At 38.2% G+C, this 21,356-nt stretch overlaps 1 protein-coding gene across 1 annotated transcript in view; it reads left to right on the plus strand.

Annotated features, from left to right (window-relative positions):
• The window catches only part of Sema3c (semaphorin 3C), a 169,449-nt gene that overhangs the window by 134,892 nt on the left and 13,201 nt on the right, over window positions 1-21,356 (plus strand). Inside the window, exons 13-14 of the mRNA XM_040735157.1 lie at window positions 17,236-17,324; window positions 20,329-20,370. Coding sequence (XP_040591091.1) covers window positions 17,236-17,324; window positions 20,329-20,370 — 131 coding nt within the window. The remainder of the gene's footprint in view (window positions 1-17,235; window positions 17,325-20,328; window positions 20,371-21,356) is intronic.

Raw genomic sequence — 21,356 nt, forward strand, 5'->3', positions numbered from 1 at the left:
TTATAGAAGTGTACCCAGTGTGAGTACCATGAATGAAAATGTAGCTGCTAGAGCCTCCAATTTGGCTATGTGGGCTCAAAGCCTGATATCATCATTTATAGAATTTAATTGAGTCTCAAATGCTAATGATCTAACTTTCCAACCTCATCACCAGACAGCCAAGTAAATTATCAGGCTGAAGAGGTGGCTCATTAGTTAAAGGCTAAAGCTCACTGCCCAAATTACAAAATCCAAGATAAATGTTTCCTTTATGTGCTATGAAGTTCCAAGCAAATTAAGTAAGTGAAAGGTAGAGAGAAGAGAGACACAAGGGTAGGAGTGTCAAACAAGGAGGGGACAGACAGAGAGTGCTTCAGCCAGCAAAGCCTAAATTCCTTGGCCTTTTACAGAAAAAGACTACTTTTGCTTATTTGTGTTGATAAATATAGGATTTTCACGAAGTTAAAGACGCTATTTTTTAGCCCATGGAGGCTATATAGGTATTGATGTTTCCCCAATAAAAATTTATTTTATATACTACATGCTTAATTATTTTCATATAATTCCTGCTACTACCCTTAAAAGCCTCATTTTGTGTGTGTGTGTGTGTGTGTGTAAAATCAACTATTTGTTTTAATAATTAATATTCAGTTTTTTTCTTATTCTTTAAGAAGGTTGTAACATTCAGGCAAAGGCTCTCACGGGTATACTTTTTCTCTACTAACGTTCCACCTACCAATTATACTGAGACCATTGGTCCAGAGCAGACTCTGATACACAGTCAAGAGATTTTAGCCTGTTTTCCATTTGCTTCTGGAGTTATGAAAATATTTTTAGTGTCTGGGTAAGGTTCAGACACATTCTGTCAAGTTTACATTTTTAGCACTGCACATGAATCAGAATGATGTGACTTTTGGTGAAAGGGTAAGTGTTCTTGTGAATGGGTGTTAAAGATTTAGGAGGATTTAACAGTGCTGTGGCTTTCTGAGGTAGAACTATTGTGAGTGGTCCTCCACCACAACCCTTATATGCCTTATACCATTTCACGCCTCTTATTAGCTTTCATATAGCTGGATGAGAACTGAGTCAGAATGTTGGCTCCAGGAAGTCTTCCCAGTATGTGGAATTCTGAAGCATGTGCCACATGTGTGAGCAAGCCTGAAAATGCCTGTCTGGCAACGCTGGAGAATAACCACTTGCTTCATAACTAGAGGTGTTGGCATTTGCTGCTCTTGAAATGGCATCCTGAACGAGCTGTTGTGCCAGGAACTCTGAGTTTTTAAAGAACTCCCTAAAATGCTCATGTAAAAGTTGATAGCTGGAGAAACGGGTTTGATTTGGGAAAAGACTACCACCCTTTGAGATATATGCATGAAAATCCTCTAAGGGTGATGCACACATTTATCCCTCATTTGAGTGAAGAACACAACTCTTGAAAATCAGTGATGGACTCTGGAAACTTCTGAGAGTTTATCATCTGTTCAGCAGGGCTTTTCACAGCAGTCAGTACTGGTGGGACACGACAGAGCCAGGACAGTAATGAGGGGAGAAAAATGGTAATTCATTTTTCCATGGATGCTTTATCATGTAAAGAGCAGCAAAGGGGTAAGTTGTGAAAAGAAATAAGAAAGGGAGAGGACAGTCTCCAAGTTATCTTTTGTGCAAAGACAAATGCTCTCACATGAACTGTGCCCTGTAAGATGAGGAGCTGATTCAGTGGGTACAGTCCTTGCTATGGAAACCTGGCAGCTTATGTGTGAATCTGCAGAACACACTTAAAAGCCAGAGGCAGTAGCGTATGCATTTGTCATCACCTCCATCAGGAGACAGGATATGGAAATAGGGCACTCCCTGGAAGTCTCTAGGCCAGTGAGCGCAGCATACCAGCAGTGAACAAGACAGAATGTCAAAATGAAGGTGATTTCCTTTGTTGACCAACCTCCACATAGGAACCAGGGCATGCTTGGCAGCACTCATTCATACACATGCAAGACCATAGACATGCACAGACGCTCACATCACACACATGCACACACACACACACACACACACACACACACACACACACACACAATCTATTTAAAATATGCCATGGGATGACAATTTACTAAAACCAGAATATATTTTAAATCTCTGAAAATAATTATTTCAAACAGCAGAAGGTCTTCTTATAAGCCATTCCTTGGAAATACATTCTTTGAAAGGTAGAAGTCTCATATAATTATTATTTATACTGCTTAAAATACATACTGGGTATCACTGTATTTCAGTAAGTAAATGCTTATATTTCTGAAATATTTTAGTATTATTAAAATGATGCTTGATTTTTCAGAATACATGAATGATATCATCTATCCTTCATAAATATTCTTATTTGAATAGTTAATTATAAGAATGTAGGCTTCCTGAATTGGCCGTCTTCTGTAACCAGGCAAGGTTTCCAAGTGATGCCACTTGGAAACCAACCCAGCCACAAAGCCTTTGACCTACAATCCATCCTCCTTTAAGATGTGCTGGAGTAATGGTGGCATGGAAGTTGTGGGAGTAACCAACCAATGATTGGTCCAATTTGAGGCCTATGCCAGGAGAAGGAGCCTACCCCTGACACTGCCTGGAGTGCCTAGAACCGGAGACTAGATAGCTCAGAGATCTAGGGTAAGCCAAGCAAGGCTGTGAAGAAAAGCCAATGAAATGATTCCTGATGATATCTCCGCTATATTCATAGACCAGAGCCTCCCACAATCTTCATTAGAGAGGCTTCGTCCAACAACTGATAGAAACAGATGCAGAAACAGCCAAACATTAGGAGGAACTGGGAACATGGAGGAGAAGAGATTATAGTAGCCAGAGGGGTCAAGGACACCACAAGAGCACAGCCTAAAGAATTAACTAATCTGGGATCGTAGGAGCTCAGAGAGACAGAAGTCACAATCAGGGAGCCTGTATGGGTCTATGATGGTTCTCTGTTTGCGTGTTATGGTTATATAGCTTGGTTTTATTATGGGATTTCTAAAAGTGGGAGTGTCTCTGACTCATTTGCCTGCTCTTGGGTCCCTTTTCCTTCTGCTGGGCTGCTTTCCGCCAATCTTGATATGAGGGTATGAGCCTAGTCTTATTGTAGCTTTTTACGCTATGGTTGTTTGGCCTCCCTGAGAGGCATGCTCTTTTTCTGAAGGGAAACAGGAAGAATCGATCTGGGGGAGAGGGTGGAAGATGGGAAGAGGAGGGACTGGGAGAAGTGGAGGAAAGGGAAACTGAGGCTAGGATAAAATATACAAGAGAAGAATAAAACAAACAGACAAAAAGAATGTAGCTAGGTTCCATAGGGGAGAGATGGCTCAGCTATAAAGGCTAGTCTGATAACCAAATTATCAAGACGGTAGACCTCAGGGGTTCAGGAAACTTGGTTTGGTATATTTAGTATTGAAAATCCTGGACTTATATGTTACCCAGAATATCTGCTCTATAGGAATTTTTGGGTGAATGAGAGAATAGGTTTCCTGTATTACACAGCATTGGTTCAGATGTAATTCAAGATCATGTAAAGTCATTTCTATATTGACTATAATAAATTCAGAATGAAAATGCCTGCTAACTGATTTCACACTCTAAATATTTATCTTCAAATTCCTGCTTTATTTAGCGTAGTCTATTTTCATTTTTCTTTCACTGAAGTTAATTTCATTTTCTCATTTGACTTTGGACAACATTTTTTTTAATCCGCACGTGTCAAACTGATGGTGCTGATGACTTGACAGGACACTGGCCTTGGAATTCCTTTGTGTGAACAATATCACACACTTAACCTTATCTAAACCTTGTCACCAAGTCCTACATGTGAGTCACATGTGTCTAACAAGGCGACAGAGAAGACAAAGACAATCTTTTCAATGAAGTGTATTAAGTTTTTGAATATAGATTTACTGTTCTAAAATTTAACCTGTGAATTTGAAACATTCTTGTATGTTATATTCCATTTTGACATGGAGGCACACATCCAAGTTTTTGGAATATCCCAACATTTACAGATTTTATTTATTTTTTTAAGAATTTAGAGTATACCTGTATCCAAAGAGTGTGACACGTTTACCAGAACACATAGGAAACCTTGATGTGTTTCTCCCTATTTAATTAACATGGATTCTGCACAATGGGCTGATACATTAAGGGTTTCTGAACACGCAAGTGTGTAGGCTCTCAACCATCAGATTGGCTCATTTTCCACTGATCACTGACATTTTTCCTACTTGTTGCTTTTGTTTAGTCCTGTTCTCTTAGGAGTGTAAGGATGCTTCTGACCCTTCGGACGTTGATTTATGAAGTCTGCTGTCTGATTGTGGGGTGTAAATCACCGTGCTAGGTTTTTATTCTTGCAGTGCTGCCAGCTCCCTAGGGACAGCCCTTGCAGCCCTTGTCCTAGGGGAAGAATGCACGGGGCCTCCTGTGACTCCCTGTTGTGGTGGCTGTGTGGAAGCCAGCTCTGAAGAAAAAAGAGATTGCATGGGGAAAATTTAAATTTTAGAAAATCAGAGGAAGTGTTTTATTTAGAATGAGAAATGCAATAAAAATTAGAGTAGAGAAGTTTAAATGCAGAACTTCAGAGCTAAGTATGTGGGATTAAAATGATGTTCTTTACACGTATCCTTGGTTTACTGCTCTACTGATGTAGTAGCAGGATACCGAGCATCCAAATATCTTTCGCAGAGTTCCTGCAACTGGAGATATGATACTTAATTAGAAAAAGGCTCTCCCAGGTGTATTTGATGTTTCTGACCCTGAGAAAGGGGCATTTTTCTGAACTGTGTCGATGTGCTCAACACAAACATGTGACTGTTAAAAAACGAAATGAAAATAAAAAGACAGCTTGTCCTTGCTATAGCCAGAAAGATGAGACAGTGGAAGCAATGTCAGAATGTCACTTGGCGTCCCTGGAATTGGAAGAAAGCAAACATATATGGAAGAAGATAAGATGTCTCTAAAAATTTTAAACCACAGAAAACCAGTTTTCCCTAGAACATACAGATTGTGATGCTCAAAATACTGGTTTTGGCATACTGAGACCCATGTTGAATTTCTAGTCCCACAATGCTAAGAGGAGCAATGTGTGTTACTCAAAAACTCTAAGTTGCTGATAATCGTTTTTGTAGCCCTTTAAAAAGAATTAAATCGGTTTTGTGAATTCTAGCTTAATTGATAAATATAAAGAACTTAAAAATAAGTGCTAGTCAAATTTCCTGTGTTTATACTCTGAAAGGAAAATCAGTACTCACTACTGCATAAAGGTGAAAATCTCAGACTAAGCTTCTTTCTCATTTGCAGAGGTGCAATGCAGTAAGAAACTACAACAGTGCCTGGCAATCACAATGCTTGATGGTGTGCATGACACTTTCCCAGTCTGTTAAGACTGCCATCATATAATACAGCACAACCATGACACTGAGGTCTTACCAGCTCTCCTTCTGCTATTACCTACAAGCAGGCCACATGCACCTATAACCATGTGCATTATAGGGAGTTAACAGAATGTGCTGTTCACACTTATATTCATTTTTAATGTAATTTTGTGTTATGTTTTAATGCTTGTTTCGAAAGTATGCAAGCATCAATGTGCTACCATGACATGGCACACATGTGGAGGTCACAGCAGAGATCTGGGGCTCGTTTTTGTCTTTCACCATGTGGGTACCAACTCAGGGAGGGGGATTGCCATCGCCCACTGAGCCATCTCATCTGTCCTATAATACCAATGAAGAAGGTACATTAAAATGGCCAAGAGAAAAGACAGTCTTTGTTTATCAAAAGCAGGAAATGATGCCTGTATAAAATAGGAGTTGGAAGCTGAAGTTTCAAAAGGATTACTTAGATCAAGAATTATACAGAGGAAGAGAAGAAATGATAACAAATTTGTTGTCATCATAAATATTGATTGTATGATTTATATATTAGCATGAATATATAATATGAATTTTATATATATTATCATGAAGATTAGAAAATATGCCTTTTTTTGACCTATTATGCATCAGTGGGTGTTTTTCATCAAAAAATACAAATGTATAATTGAATTTAACAATATAATATATGCTTAATATTATATTTCATAATAAACACAAATTTCAATGTTTTCTCCAAGTATCAAAGACCCAACAAATAAAATTCTCCTTCCCTTTTCTAAGCGTATGAACTAAGAATTTGATGAACTGAATGGCTTATTTCGAGTTGCACTGTCAGTAGAAGCAGCATTGAAATAAAGCCAAAGTCTGTGTCACAATGGATGGAAGCTCTGGTGGACTCTCCTGATAAGTCAAAGAGGGTGTTACTACAGATGTACTTCAGCTGAGAGTGCTGTGCTAGAGATAGAGGAGCCTCATTAGCCAAGGGTGTGTTAGATGAATCCCTGACAGTGCTGAGGCCAGTCTAGAGAACTGCAATGATAAACATTTAACTCTGAGACTTCCTTGAATGAGCAAGAAAATTAAGAAGTACTTGAGAATAAGGGTGAAGAATGATCATGAAAGTAAGTGCAGAATAAAAGGAAGCAGCCCTACGGTGACCTTGAGAAAGACAAGGCAGGGAGGAAGAAGTCATGGACGAGACCGTTATATTTGAATGTCCTTGTCACAGGCTGCTTCCCCCAGTATGCTATCTTCCTGTAAACCAGCAGCATTGAAGAGAAAATAACAATTCCATCTGTACAGTTGTACCCAGAAAAAAGGGAAAGGCCAACAAGAGCAAGTTAATGGTCGGTCTGGATGTGACCACAGGCGAATGAGCTTCCTTCACTGAAAAGCCAGAAACAAGGACGTTCCAAGCCATTTTGCACAAATGATTTGAACTTCAAAACAAAAGCAGAAGAGCTCACCATGTGATGAAAATGGCGCTGGAGAAAGGGGTTCATTTGTGATCACACAATTCGTTTATTTCAGAAGACATGTCTTTCCCTGGGTGATTAGGAGGAAGTAGAAAGGCCGAGCACAGTTGTGTTTGAAATTTGTCCTTGCTTCCTGAATAGGAGTAGAAGAACCTTACACAGCATGCCTGCCTCCTCTGTGGAAAGTGTATTTGTTTAACATTTGAAACTGGGTTTTTTTTTCTTAATGTGTACATACGTGTGTAAAGTGCATGTGTGTCTGTGTGCACCAGATATAGATGCCAAGTGGTGTCCTCTAATCATACTTCCATCCTTTTATTAGAGACAGTCTCTCACGGAACTCAAGATCACTAGATGGCTAGAATGTGAGGTTCGAGGATACGTCTTCCCATCTCACCCCAAGCTAGAGTTACAGATATTCACTTCTGGCAAAAGAGGAGAGGATAGCAAGGGCAGAGACACGAAAGGAATGCCAAGAGAGGAGACAAGAACCAAGAAAAGAAAGAGAAGAGAAGAGAAGAGAAGAAGAAGAAGAGGAGGAGGAAGAGGAGGAGGAGGAGGAGGAGGAGGAGGAGGAGGAGGAGGAGGAGGAGGAAGAAGAAGAAGAAGAAGAAGAAGAAGAAGAAGAAGAAGAAGAAGAAGAAGAAGAAGAAGAAGAAGAAGAAGAAGAAGAAGAAAGAGAAATTAACTTTAGTGACAAATCCCTGCTGGGGCTACTGATGGCATTTGTGAGAGAAAAGAACACAGCACTGGTTTATGAGGAGTTTGGGTGCTAGAGACTGGGAAGATGTGGCCAAGGGAAAGAAGCTCAGTTATAGAGTCTATCTGGGGTTTACAGGTAGCGTCATACACCTTGTCTCCTTTGATCTTTAACAGCCTGTCAGGTGTGTAGGGAAAATGCAATACTCATATTTAATACACAAAGGAAAATTTACAAGCCACAATTTTGGATTGCGTGGTTATGGGCATGATCTGCTGAGCAGCAGTTCCAGATGCACTGTTAACTCTGCTACTCGGGGCAAGCAGCTCTGTCCCCACCAAGTGCTTACTTCGAATAGCCATTACAGGGCATACCTGCGCTCATCATGGGGTGCAGTTGTGGGAAGCAGCCCAAGACAATTGCTGTTGGGGAAACACAGCTGTGGGGTCCATAATTAGCAGGGGACCTTAAGCCACTCTTCTTCTGGGGAATTTGCAAACTATTTGCTTTAAAACATGATATGATTTCCCTGTACAGTTTTACTGGAATCAGCTCTTAATTTTTTTAAGTTGCAAATGTTTATTGTAAAAAACATGTTTATGAAAGAAGAAAAATAGATTGTAGTTTACCATACCTAATTTCGAACCAAATTATTAACATCTAGGCACCTCAGTCTGGCTATTTTTGAAAGCCTTGGAACTTCTCAGAGGAAGAATCAGACACAGCAGATAAAAGTGCTTTTGTGAGGGTTGTGGAAACACACACACACACACACACACACACACACACAGGGGCGGGGACGAGGAGGCCGGCAGGCAGGCAGGCAGACACTGACAAAGTCACAGAGAAGTAGAAATAGAATAGACAGAGCGCACCAGGAGAACACACAGACACAGAATGACGGAAAGAAATGAAGAGACAGCAAGGATCTCAGAGAGAAAGATCCTTTCAAGCACATGGAGTCCCCAGAGGCCTGAAATCTGAGGGCTGGGGAATTGAAGTTTCCTTACATGTGTCTTTTCTCCCTAATTTAGGGTGGCTCAGTTTGAACAAAGACAGAGACACAACTGAGAGGTAACCATATTCTGGTCCAAGTCTTGAACTTAGCTGGGTGGCGCATTGTCAGGAAAGGCCTACTGACAAGAGACAAAGCCTTCTTCTCAGTTAGAAGTGTGAGGCTGTAAGGTGGGATATGAAATTGTGCTGTCTTTATTACCTATTTGTTGTCCCATGCTTGACCGGTTTGCCTAGTAGGGATCTATTAAAGGCCCTACTGCCTCAGAATGTAATTTAAAATTCAGAATATTTTGAAGGGAAAATATGAATGTGTACATATACAAGATGCCTTGCAAGCACCATAATAGCACACTCTACTGTTGTCTACATATAAATCTTCAAGCCAATCAAAGTAAATAGATTCATATCCATACAGGTCAGACTTTATAAAAAATTAGTCAAGGACAGACTTTGTTTACATAAATTTTAAGCAGACAAAAACACTACAATGCTTAAAATTTAGGGTTGTGTATAGTTAATGAATGGTGTCATATTAAAAATGCCGTGATCCTCAACTCATATGGAAGTTGTTATGGGAATCTGAATTCGTCTTACAAGGTCAGAAAACGCAAATAGATCAGTTTCACTGTTGGGGGGGTTAGTATCCTGTTTTTCTATCACCTGGATCCTGAGTATTGTTGCTTGTGCATTTGCTTACTTAATCAGTTTAATGGTCCCTAAAACAGAAAAAGATAGTGTGGCACGCCTTAGATATGGATTAAGGGGTCTCCAGAATCTTTCCTAGGTACTTTTTTAGCTGTTCTTCTTAGGAGGGGGATGTGGTGGGCTGCACCGTCACCTTAGCCCTGGCTGTGTTCCTGATGGACTGCAGCAGTTCTGTGCGGTTGGTCTTCAACACTGGTGTCCCTGGTGAAACAGACCCGTCTTACTCCATCTTCCCCTTAAAGACCAGGGTTCTTTGTTGGGCTGTTTCCTGTAAACTAAAAGATGACTAAGCAGGTTTTCTATGCATCCGTTCTGTAGGCAAACAAGGTTTTTAATGAAAATTTGTTTTCACTTTCAGTTGCAGAGTACTTCCTGTCAATTCAGAATTCTCTGTGTCTTTTTCTTTCATTGTTTAGAAAATACTATTTTCCTGGGTTTTTGGCTTCCAAATATTTTCCTAAATGTTACCAACTCTTGTGCTGCTAGTGCCTTTTTGTCGTTGATGCTTCCGAAGATTTTTCCTCCTTTGATCCTTTGTTCTGTTTTCAGAAGTTTCCATGCTGTTACGATAAAGCACAAGGGGAACCTTGGCCGATTCTGTGTCAGGAGAGGGTGACCCGAGGCAGGGGACAAACATGCCAGGCAGACAAAGTTTAGTGAAAAAGTTTTATTAGAAAGGGAAAGGGGATAACGAAAGAGAAACGAAGTAAAGAGACAGAGAGGACAGAAGAGGAGACAGAAAAGTCCTGTCTGCCCCAGGGGAACAGTATGAAAGAGGGAGGGCATAAATGGGTGGGGGTCTTTCTTTTAAAGGGCTCCTTTGCACCAGTATGCACCTATGAAACCATGGAACGCTGGGCTGACCAGGTTACTGCCTGAGTGCATTCTGCCAGGTGACAGGGGCAGGCAAGCATAATGCCCGAATCCTTCCACATGCAATGCACTGAGCCTTGACTCATTTTCTTCAACTTAATTCTTGATAAATTCTTATAGATCTGCAATGTAGTTGCTTCCATCTGTGTGGGAACTTTCAGCCATTAGTTCCTTCAATATTGTTTTTTATTTTTTCTCTGATCTTCCTTCCTTGGCCATATGGGGCTCTATTCACTTGAGAATGAGAGGGCATTTGACAGCATGCAGGCCAGTCTGAGAACTTCCTTTCTTTCTTTTTCTTCTTCTGGGTCAGGTAGGATATTGCTGGTTTTTATCTAAGGTCATTGACATTTTATTCACTCAACTGACACATCCTAGTGTGGTATTTAGCCGGTAGAGTGAATATTTTACTTCTGTTATTATGTATTTGAGAACTAAAATTCTGTTTTTCCAAATAGATTTATCATCGGAGTTTTCCACCAGTTCACTCAGTAAAGCCACGCCTTCTTTTAATATTTGAATAAATTTACTTCTACTTCTTTAAATTTGCTTTTGATTATTTGAACATATTTATGATAACTAATAGTCAAATATATTGCTAATTATTTTGGGGGGGGAACATGGCTTCACCTTGTAGCTTATGCTGACCTCACACTTCGGTCAATTCTCCTGTCTTGGACTACATAGCATTAGGATTATAGATGTGGGTCACCATATTCAGTAAAATCTGTCCCAAGGTTATTAGTTACTAACACTAATATTTGTGTGCCTGGACTTATTATTTTCTTATTGGTATTTATGTTTAATGAACTTTGTTGTTGGTGTCTGGATGTATGGAAAAGACCTTGTTGCCTATGGATCTGTTGCCTTTTCCTAAATAGAACTCATTATTACTGTAGGGAGCATGCTATGGCATTGACTTTGACCGTATTAGGTCTCACTCTTCTGGTTGCTGGGTTTATTGGCTGCATGTAAACCATTCCAGTTTTGCTGGGACCCAGCTAGAAGTTCTTTCCTTAGCCTTATTAAGTCAGGTTACTGAATGTTTAGGTTAGACCTAAACAAGGTCTTCACTTGCAAATATGATCTACTTCAATCTCAGTCTTTGGGGGAGATCAAGAATTAGTAAAGTGTTAATGAAATCTGAATGAGGCTAACATTTTGACTTCCCACAACATTGTTTCCCGTCTCCCCTCCCAACAACTGTAGAACCTCCAATATATCCTCTCTACTCTGCTCACAGTCATGTTCTCAGTCATGTTAGCCCAATCAGGTCTTGTCCAGCTGCCCTGAAGGATAGCCCATCCCCTGTTCCGTTGCTCCAAATTCCAATATCTGCTCTTCATCTCAGTGTGATCTCCAAGATTCACTGTTGTACTTGGACTCTCAGAACCTCTTTTGGGAAATTGTCCCCAGGCAGGGAGTATAGTGACCCTGAAGGTGCCATATGATGTAAAAAAAAAAAAAGTTGCCTATGGGTCAGGCAAGATGGTTCAGCAGGAAAAGACATGTGTGTTCAAGCCAAAGGACCCAAGTTTGATCTTATAAAGCACATGATAATCAGAGAAAATCTACTCTGACCTCCTCACACACACGGCAGGTGTGCAGGCTGAGTGATCATACATTCACATAATTAACTAACTAAATTAGAAAGAGTTCCTCAGATAGTTTACCCAATCTTACATTGTTCATTGTGGCAAAGTTCCCCAGCACCCTTGATTCCATTGGGCAATGGATATAAGTGCCCTCCAGAATGATTTTCCTCATATATCTTTTGAAAGTGTTTGAGATATCCTTTTTCCTTATTGCTGTATCTGCTTCAGCTTTCATCAAAGCAGATTGGTAGCCCTGTGAAATTTTGTAAAACATATTTGTCCAGTTTTTTAAGTATCTGAAATTTATTGATTATAATTTTTATAGAAGTTTTACATAATGTAAAGAAGAGTACATAAGTTATTTCATATATTAATTACAAATGTGTTATTTCAGCTTAATTGACACAAAATGGAAGTAAAGTTTCACAGATTATATCAAAATTGATTTGGTGGTTTTGCTTAAGATGGATATAGACAACTACAAAGAAGTTAAATACATTTATATCAACTATACTCTTTGTTACTTGGGAGTCTCAAGCATTTGATCAGGCATATGTTTCTCTGTAAAGTTTATGCATATGCAGTACTTCTAAAAATTCTTTCTGTAATTTAACATGGGAGACAACATCTGTATTTTTGGTAAACTCTGTAGGTGACTTTGGCTGAGGTAATCTGAAGGCCATGTGTTTGGGATTTTACATAACTGAACCTGACCAGAAGTGCTAAGGAGCTAAGTAAAATTAAATGCTATCAGCAAGTGAAACTGATAATCATCAAATCCTATTTTGTTTTATTTGTTTTTTTCCAATGTAGAGAAGTATTTTACCTTTCTGAAAAGTTCTTCCCCCACGAAACCCTTTTTAATTTAGGTACACCCATTACATTCACAGTTATGTGACCCTATAAACTCTCGAATCAGCAAACTGTGCAGTTAGCTTTGATGGGTGCTATGACCCCAAGTGTGTCCTCTTAAATGGAGACACTTAAGATGCTACTTACAACTAAGAATTTGTTGGAGTCAGCACCTGTGACGGGGCATGCTGAAAATGTCAATATCACTTTCTTCAATTATTACCAGGAGTGTGTGAGAATAACACTTGTTTTTCCATTTCATTTTCAAATTATGAAACTAGCAATAAAAGAATACAGCAGCAGTGATTTGATAATCAAACAGGAAAATGACTTCCACTCAGAATGGATGTTTGACCGGGCTTTAAATGAAGCAGTCACTTGATTAGATCCAGCGTTTGAAACTGTAGGTGATGGAAACCTAATGATGCTTCTTTCCTGTCTGAATTGCTTCCACTTGCCAGAGATTTTCAGTTTTTGCTAGACTTTACCCTTTTGTTCCTTCCATAAACGAATTGACTCTGAAAAATATAATGAGGGAATGTGAGCATTTAACACATTTGCTTATTGTTTTGTAAGGTCTGAGTTTAAAAATAAATATTAGAACTTGCATGACAGTTGTGTTAAAGCCATGCACTATGCGGCAGTTTTGACACTCTGGGTCACTGAGCTGAAAAGAGAAAAAGAAAGAGATTAGTGTGTGATCTGGGATTGTGTATTTTCTCACGTGAGTGAGTAAGGCTGCTTCTTAGTTTTGTGTGAATGACTGTTGATTACCATGCTCTCAGAATCACAAGTGGGAGCGTAATTTGTAGGGAAATGGTATAAGAAAATACAGTGTCAAATTGAACTCCTGGAACCCAGGGAGGAGTGACAGGCAAAGGGGTCAAGACTGATGGCTGAGAGGCCAGCATGGGACTGAACCAGATGCCTGGAAAAAAATGTGCTCTTGGCCTGGACACATGGGGGAGGGCCTGGGTCCTGCCCTGGATGATGTGACAGACTTTGGGGAACCCCATGGAGTGCCTCCTCCTCCCTGGGGAGCAGAGGGAAAATGGGATGGGGGGCTGTTGGAGGGCTGGGGAGGAGAGGAGGGAGAGGGAACAGGGATTCACATTTGAAGCAGGCTTGTTTCTAATTTAAATTACAGAAAGAAAAAGAAACAGAGAAGATAGATGTGACCCTACACAAAAAAAATTTAAATCAAACTTGTCAAGTCCCTGTGCATAGGTGCCTATGCGATTATGTGGGTGACTCAGGGAGGAATCCAGTCTGACTAGAATTCTTGCATTAGTTAGCAACCACTGAGAAGGGAGGGACTAGATCTGATTAAGGTGGCAGTGTTCCTCCATTCCAAGGCAAGCACAGCTTGTTTCCCAGGAAACCTGAGGAGTACTTCAGTTAAAATGCAACCAGGGGATAAATACCAATGTTGACTCCAGTGACCTGCTGAGTAATGAGCTATGCATCATCACTTGCTTTAGACAGCAACACCTACTGTGGAACACATGCAGCCTGGCCTCTAGGTTAGAGATAGAAGAGCACTTGAACAATTATTGCTGTGATCTCTTATAATCAAAGGGAAATCTACATAGTATAAAATGAAGAATCAGAAAGAATGCTTATTTGGGGAAATTTCTTCAGATATTTAATAAACAAAGGCAATTAAATAATCAAGATGTACAAGAAGAGAAAATGATTCCACATAAGCTGTAGAGACCAACATCTACTGCAAAAGTGTAGTGAGACTCTGTTTACACAGAAGCCAAGTGAAGCAGAAGAAAAACAGGTGGAAGTTGTAAGTCTATCATGATCATGAGTCTTCCCCCTAAGAAACAAAGCCATGGAGAGGATGTAAAATAGTGCACACTGCCAAAGAAAACCATTCGGAGCACCCAGAAAGGAAAATCTCTGATAACCACATTTTCTTCAAATGAAATGGGACAAAGATGATTCTATGTGGGTGTCAGTACTAGGGAACTTTATGGCCGTTCTGGAATGTATATCTTATGATGACTAACACTTTAATGTGAACACATGACTTAAAAACTCATAAATTCTAGACTCCACACTGGACTATTATGTCTATTTTTCTTCTCTTCAGACTGACTCAGTGGAGATTCTTGATAATTATTTTTATCAAGTCAGTTAATTCTAATGGATGGCAAATAACCTAAATTTACTTTATTGTATAGTGAGTTGCACAGCCTAAGATACTTAAAAAATATTTTCCATGTTCACCATACCAGATACATTTTTAAAAATCTAAAATGAGAAAAGCAAGAGGCTTTCCTGCTTTTTATTATGAGTGAGTCAAATGCATGTTCTTCAGCATATTTTATCAGCGAATTTTGTAGCTTTTCATCTTTTATCAATGGATAAATAATGTATCTCTACCAAAAACATTTTTGAAGTGATTGATGATTCATAAAAATTTTGCTGTCATAATACATTCACACAATAGAAAAAGCAATTAAGAAACACTTGACTCATCTGAGAACATGCAACTATGTTTCTTTTATATTGCAAAGCAGGTATTCTGCACATGTTTTCAGAGCTAAGTTATATATCTTTGAGAGACATTGCAATTGAGATACATGTTCGTGGAATTCTTCTTGTGATTGTGGTACACAAGCCTGTCCTCATCATCTGCTGGAGGATGCTGCCACAGAAAGTCTAGGGTGCTGACAGTCCTTACACATCAGAGTAAGGAGCCAGAAAAGAGTATAACCTTTATCATAGCATGATGTCAGTCAAATTGGATGCTCTCATTCCTGCCGTTATTTCTGTACACCTTTACGATCAGTGACTCATGTATTCAATAGCAGCATGTAAATACTTATACACACAGAGACATAGACACAGACATAGACACACAGGGGAGATAAGGGTAGGGGAGCAAAACCACACACCTTTCTATAAACTGTCATAATCTCAAGGTTCTCTGATTAGGAATTTTGGTTATATGATATTCCTCTAGATATCTCCACTGTTCATTTTGATGTATCGTCATTCAAAAATGAGGAGCTATGTAACCACATTCATCCATTTTCCATTATGACATTTATCTAACATCTCTAAGAGGTTTCTTATTGCAAATTTTTTATTTACATGATCCTGTGGAACAAAAATATCCCAAATCATCAGTTGGGCTGGTACTATGGAAGCTGTTCACTGCAAGCACAACCATTTCAGTCTGTAAAGCACTCCTGCAGTCTCCGGTGCTACAGAGCCCTCACTCCGGGTCAGCTTGTCTACACTGTGAATTACACTCACAGACACCACACACCCACCATTCCAGCCTCACTTTAGTGGCTGGTTAGCACACACCAGGTCTCGCTGTTTAGATGTCTTTTAGGAGTTTCCTTTGTTTATAAAAAACCATTCTGTTGGTTTGTACCACTTTTTAAACCATGATTTTTTTGAAATGAAAACTTCTGAGAGTCTTTTGATAAGGTTTATAAAATGCTTTTAGATGCTAAGGTTTAAGATTTGTAGCATCAATACATAAATGATTCTTAGCTAGGAAAGTCTGCACAGGTTACTTCTACATAACATTTCCTATGGACATTTATCAGCCAAATTTGAAAAAAGCCATCTTATCTGTTGATTATGGTGGGTAATTATAAATTATAACTTCATTATCACAACTGATAGTATTTATAACTTCATATTATCATCTAGCTTATGAATCATTTTAAGAGAAATTTATTTTTCATCTTCTCATCATTAAAGCCCAACTAGTTTTCTTAAGTCTAATATTCATGTAATTGGTAAAGCAAAATTATATGCATAAAGTTGTCTACATGACTTTGAAACATCTGATTCATAGAACTCATCCAAAATTCATTTTCTGTACTGTTATTATACAATATGGTACAATATGGCTAGAAGATACAAGAACATTTTTATTTTACATTACCCATGTAATTTAAAAATAATTTCCCATATTTTAAGAACATCCAAAACAGTGGCCAAATTATAAGTAAAATTGTATCGATATGTTTGGTCTATAAATGGTATGCATACCTGAAATAAACCAATTTATTTATGTTTCTCATTTATATTTCTTATTTCAACTGTACACTGTAGTTGGAGTGAGATATTTTATCCTATCTAAACTCAGAATAATAGATCAAATGTCTATTGTTCCATAGTAGGGTCTTTATGCTATTGTGATAGTCGACCATTTCTACTACTACTTCCTCAGATAATGAAATCAATACAAGTTAAATCATAGGAGTATCATTCTATAATGCTAGCTTGGAGAAGTAAAGAATGTGTTTAATGACCAAAGTTAATACTTCCTGTTATATTTCCAGAATATGTACTTGGCTCACAAGTTCTTTTACAGAATTATTTTTTATAATTGTGTACACACACACATATGCACAATTTCCTTACTCACATTATTGACTTAAGACTTGAATATTCTTCTTTGATAGCTGTGATTCAACACTAGGTAAAATGAAAAATAGAAGATTGACATATTTCTTAGTTGTATGAATTCTTAATTTAAACATGTGGGCTTAGACATAAATTCAATTTGTTACAAATAGCATTTGCTTAACATTTGGTCTATTTGAGGGCCGGGCTCTTCTGTTAACAACACTCTGACAGTGTCTGCTTTTCTCTTTCCCATCTAGATCGGGGCACTGTCCAGAAGGTGGTGGTCCTTCCTAGCAACAGCTCTGCCAGCGGGGAGCTCATTCTGGAGGAGCTGCAAGTCTTTAAGGTTTTCCTATTGCTTCTATTCATCTCAACACATGCATGATGACATCACTCCTTTACTCCTCTAGCCAATAAAAATATCTAATAAAAGATTAAATAAGCAACTGTAATAAATTTTAAGAGTAGAAAAGCATAAGATAAAAGGAGAAATAGAAAACAAATATTTTTAGAAGTGTTTTCTTATATCTCAAGTTATCTTAACATAAAAAGCTTACATTTTTTTCAGCTATCATCACAATTCTAAGAAATTTGGTCATCATTATTTTTTTAAAATGAGCCCCTACGGCCAAGGTCTAGAGGAGATTGTCATAAATAGGGTTTTATCATTCCCTTCACAAACCACTGTACTCCAAATGCCTTCACACTACTGATTTTAGATAAGCTTCCTCATATTTTTGCAACCAGTCATTTCAAGAAAAACTGCTGTTGTTTGATTGTTTGCCATTCACATGTCACTCTGGTTAAAAAAAAATGTTCCTTCTAAGCACTTAAAGCCTTATGTTCTGCACTTACTTGAGATTTCAATGTATTAGTCTCCTTGTATTTAGGGAGAGGAAAGAAAGGAAGAAAGAAAGGACGGAAGGAAGGAAGGAAGGAAGGCAGGAAGGAAGACAGGCAGGAAGGAAGGAAGGAAGACAGGCAGGCAGGCAGGAAGGAAGAACCACAAAAGCAAAAGTAAAAAGTATACATAGAGTATTTCAGTTGCATAAGATCTCTGCCAATCAGGACACAGACCCAGAGGCCCTTTCCTTCTTTTTACTTTTAGACAAAGTCTGTCCCTCTAGTCTGGCCTCCAGTTTGGGACCTGCCTTCCTCAGTTTCCCAAGCGCTGGGATTACAAACTGAGGCCATCAGCCTTAGCTGCCATTTCTTTAAGTTTCTGAGAACCAGCAGAACTGGTTGAGTAGTCCTGCCTTGCTGGCTTACTCTTTACATGACCACTGCTGTTGTATGAGTGTCCTTTTCTGCATTTGGAAACTAAGGGGAAACAACCGCAAAACAATCCAAGGAAACTTTGGCTTAGATTTAATTCTTTCATAGACCATTATTCATGACTAAGCCATTTAAGACACAATGGTTCCCGGAGCACAGAGCCTGCCACTGATTGAGGATTTTACTCTGTGGCACGCAGAACTCCCAGAAACAGAGCATCTTTGGTCCACTTGGATGTCTCACTTAGCTGACTTGACTTGGAAAATTTTGTCTTATTAAGATCATTATTGTGGTTACTAGGATTATTTGTCTTATAAGTATTTAATCACTTAATATACTGTTAGATTTCGTGATTACATTTTAAAATTAAAGAATGTAACAAAAAAGAAATGAGACTATTCAAACATTAAAAAAATGTAACAAAGAATGGAGTCTAATATAAGCTAGAGGCACACTACTTTCCAGTGTGTTATTAAATTTATCACTTTAAATACTTGACTCTAATTTGCACAAGGTTCTTTGTGACTAGCACATTAAAATTATGCCCCAAAAAATAAATGGTACCTGCATCTATCACAGCAGGTTTTGCTTAGTTTTGTAAGGAAGTTAAATGTTTCACAGCATTAACTAAAATTGTGTTACATATTATGCATATTTTTTCTCATGCAACCAACTAGGAACAAGTTGGTGACTCCTGAAGATAACGAAAAGTTATATAGTACAAACACTTCATTTTTAATACTGGAGTATCTTTGTCGTTATTGGGAAATGTTTAATGAAGTGAGTTTGACATAAGTCTAAACATATATGTTCTGAAAAAGCTGTAATGACATGCACATTATCCTGATCAAGTAAGATCTATGAATGGGCTGTTACACGACCTGCTCCATTGTTATCATCAAGGACAAGAATCCCTCTCAGTGGAAATTCACAGCCAGTCACAATGATGTGGAGACATCATCCTAAAAGGTGTTTGAACTTCCTTACTGATGCCTGTGTGGTTTGTTGATAAGAAGAGTCAAAAGACACTCTGAACAAATGCAGTAACTGTCTTTGGCATTTGTTTGTGTGACACTTTTGAGGTGAGGTAAAAGTAATTGGGTGTGCGTGAAATATTGTGATGATCATGTAAGGACTTAATGGATTTAAGTAGGAAAAATGTCCTTAAATATACATCTGGAAATAGTCGAGAAATATCAGTGGAGCCGAAAAGAATAGGCAGAGTTATTACAGAGCATCGAAGCATAATCTCTTCTTTTAATCCTATATTCATGTTTTCTAAAGGTGTCTAGGTTCTTTAATTTAAACTTAACTGAGTTACAACTTTGGTAGTTGATTTGGTGGCTAGAAATTGTCAAATCTGTTACACATGTATGTGTGTATATTAATAAGGATAACAAGAATTTTGGAACTAAGTGTTAGTGATGTCATTTTTCCATCTTAAATATTTACAAATCCATGTAATCTGAAAAAAAACAATAATGGTAATAATTTGAGAGCTTGCTTCTGCTTAAATTATTTAAGCTTTCATGAATCATTATCAGGCTATCAGAAATTTAACTTGAAGTTTAAAACTAATTAATAATATTTAGGAAGTAGAGTTATCAAATGGCTTTCAGAAGGACTACTATTGCAGGGAATTCTTTCCCAAAAAAATAACATTTCTGATTACATATATCTTTGTTTCACCGGTAAAACTTGATAGTTTAGACTATGACATTTCCTAAACAACCCTTGGCATGATTCCTGTAGTTTCTCCTATCACACCCCCCAACTTGACACCCAGTTCCAACCCTCAACTCAATGTCTCAAACACTTCTTTCAGTTGTCTCAATCGTCAATGCATTTTAACGCCTTTTGTGGTAAGTGTATGGTAAAGGTACTCCTTTCAAGTTTAAGCATATGTCACACAGCAAGTCTAGTCTTAGTCCAAAGAAGGAAGGTATTTTACAGAGAGATTATGCACTGAGAGAATACCATGACATTTTGAATTTTTATACAAAGCTTCAATTTTTACATTCAAAACTGCTCTTAACATCATATGAGCAACTAATTTCCATTTTCTAATTTTTTAGAATCATGTTCCCATAACAACAATGAAAATCTCATCCAAGAAGGTAAGAACTGAGACTTTTTTCTATTTTGTGTATGATAAAAAGCTAGTTTTCCTATTGAAAATCATATAGAATAATCTCTACTTTGATATAGACCTCACTCTCTGTTAGTGAAAACGGAATAGTTTGGTTTTGCATAAAAGCTAATGAGAGCAGACCATCTATGCAGAAAGGCATGCCAGTGTTCTGTGTTTGCCACACCTCAGCTGTTATGACTCATGAGGTCCAGTATAATGAAAATCAACATTCTAATAAGAGAATTTAGCATCATGTTTAAGCTACTGTAAAATCAAAGTTTTCTTATCCACCCACTTCTTCTTTCCTGCCATTGCCATATATCTTTGAAACAATTATGCAATGCTTTTTCCTATGATTTACATATGTCTACAAAACCCTTAGTGTGCCTTATCCACCAATTTTGGATTTGAGATGGGACTGAGAGATGGTGATTATTAAGAACTAGCTAATCTAAGTTTCCCAGAACATGAACGTGAGCAGGAGATGGCAATCCTAATTATTTTCTGTCTATGATGCACCCTGCTCTAAGTATCAAAGGCATTATCTTAAACCAAAGCCCTAAGAGCTGCCTCCCTAGAGTCAGATTGAGTCAGCTTTATATGAATCTGAATCCCCACTTGACTATAAATTATAGGCCAGTTGTTTAACTTCCCTGACCTAAGTTTTTAGTCTAGAAAGCATCGCCTTTCTCACAAATGATGTGTGTAAATTGCCTAGGATAAAATGGCACTAGCTAGCACTGTCTGTAAGAACTTTAGTTTCTATTTTTCTTGGGACAGAGACCAAAGTCTTTAGATGCTTGGACAACTGATTTCATAATTGCAGTGCTCTTTGCTGTGTCCAGTATACTGGATAGACACAATGTGGTTCCACAGTCAGTCTTGTCCTCTTTGCACTTGACCAAATTTTATGAGAACAAATAAATATGACGTAATGGAGTTAAGGACCTCATCTGTAAAAATGTTTGCATG

The sequence above is a fragment of the Mesocricetus auratus genome, unplaced genomic scaffold (assembly GCF_017639785.1).
Source record: "Mesocricetus auratus isolate SY011 unplaced genomic scaffold, BCM_Maur_2.0 Super-Scaffold_100043, whole genome shotgun sequence".
NCBI classification, from domain to species: domain Eukaryota; kingdom Metazoa; phylum Chordata; class Mammalia; order Rodentia; family Cricetidae; genus Mesocricetus; species Mesocricetus auratus.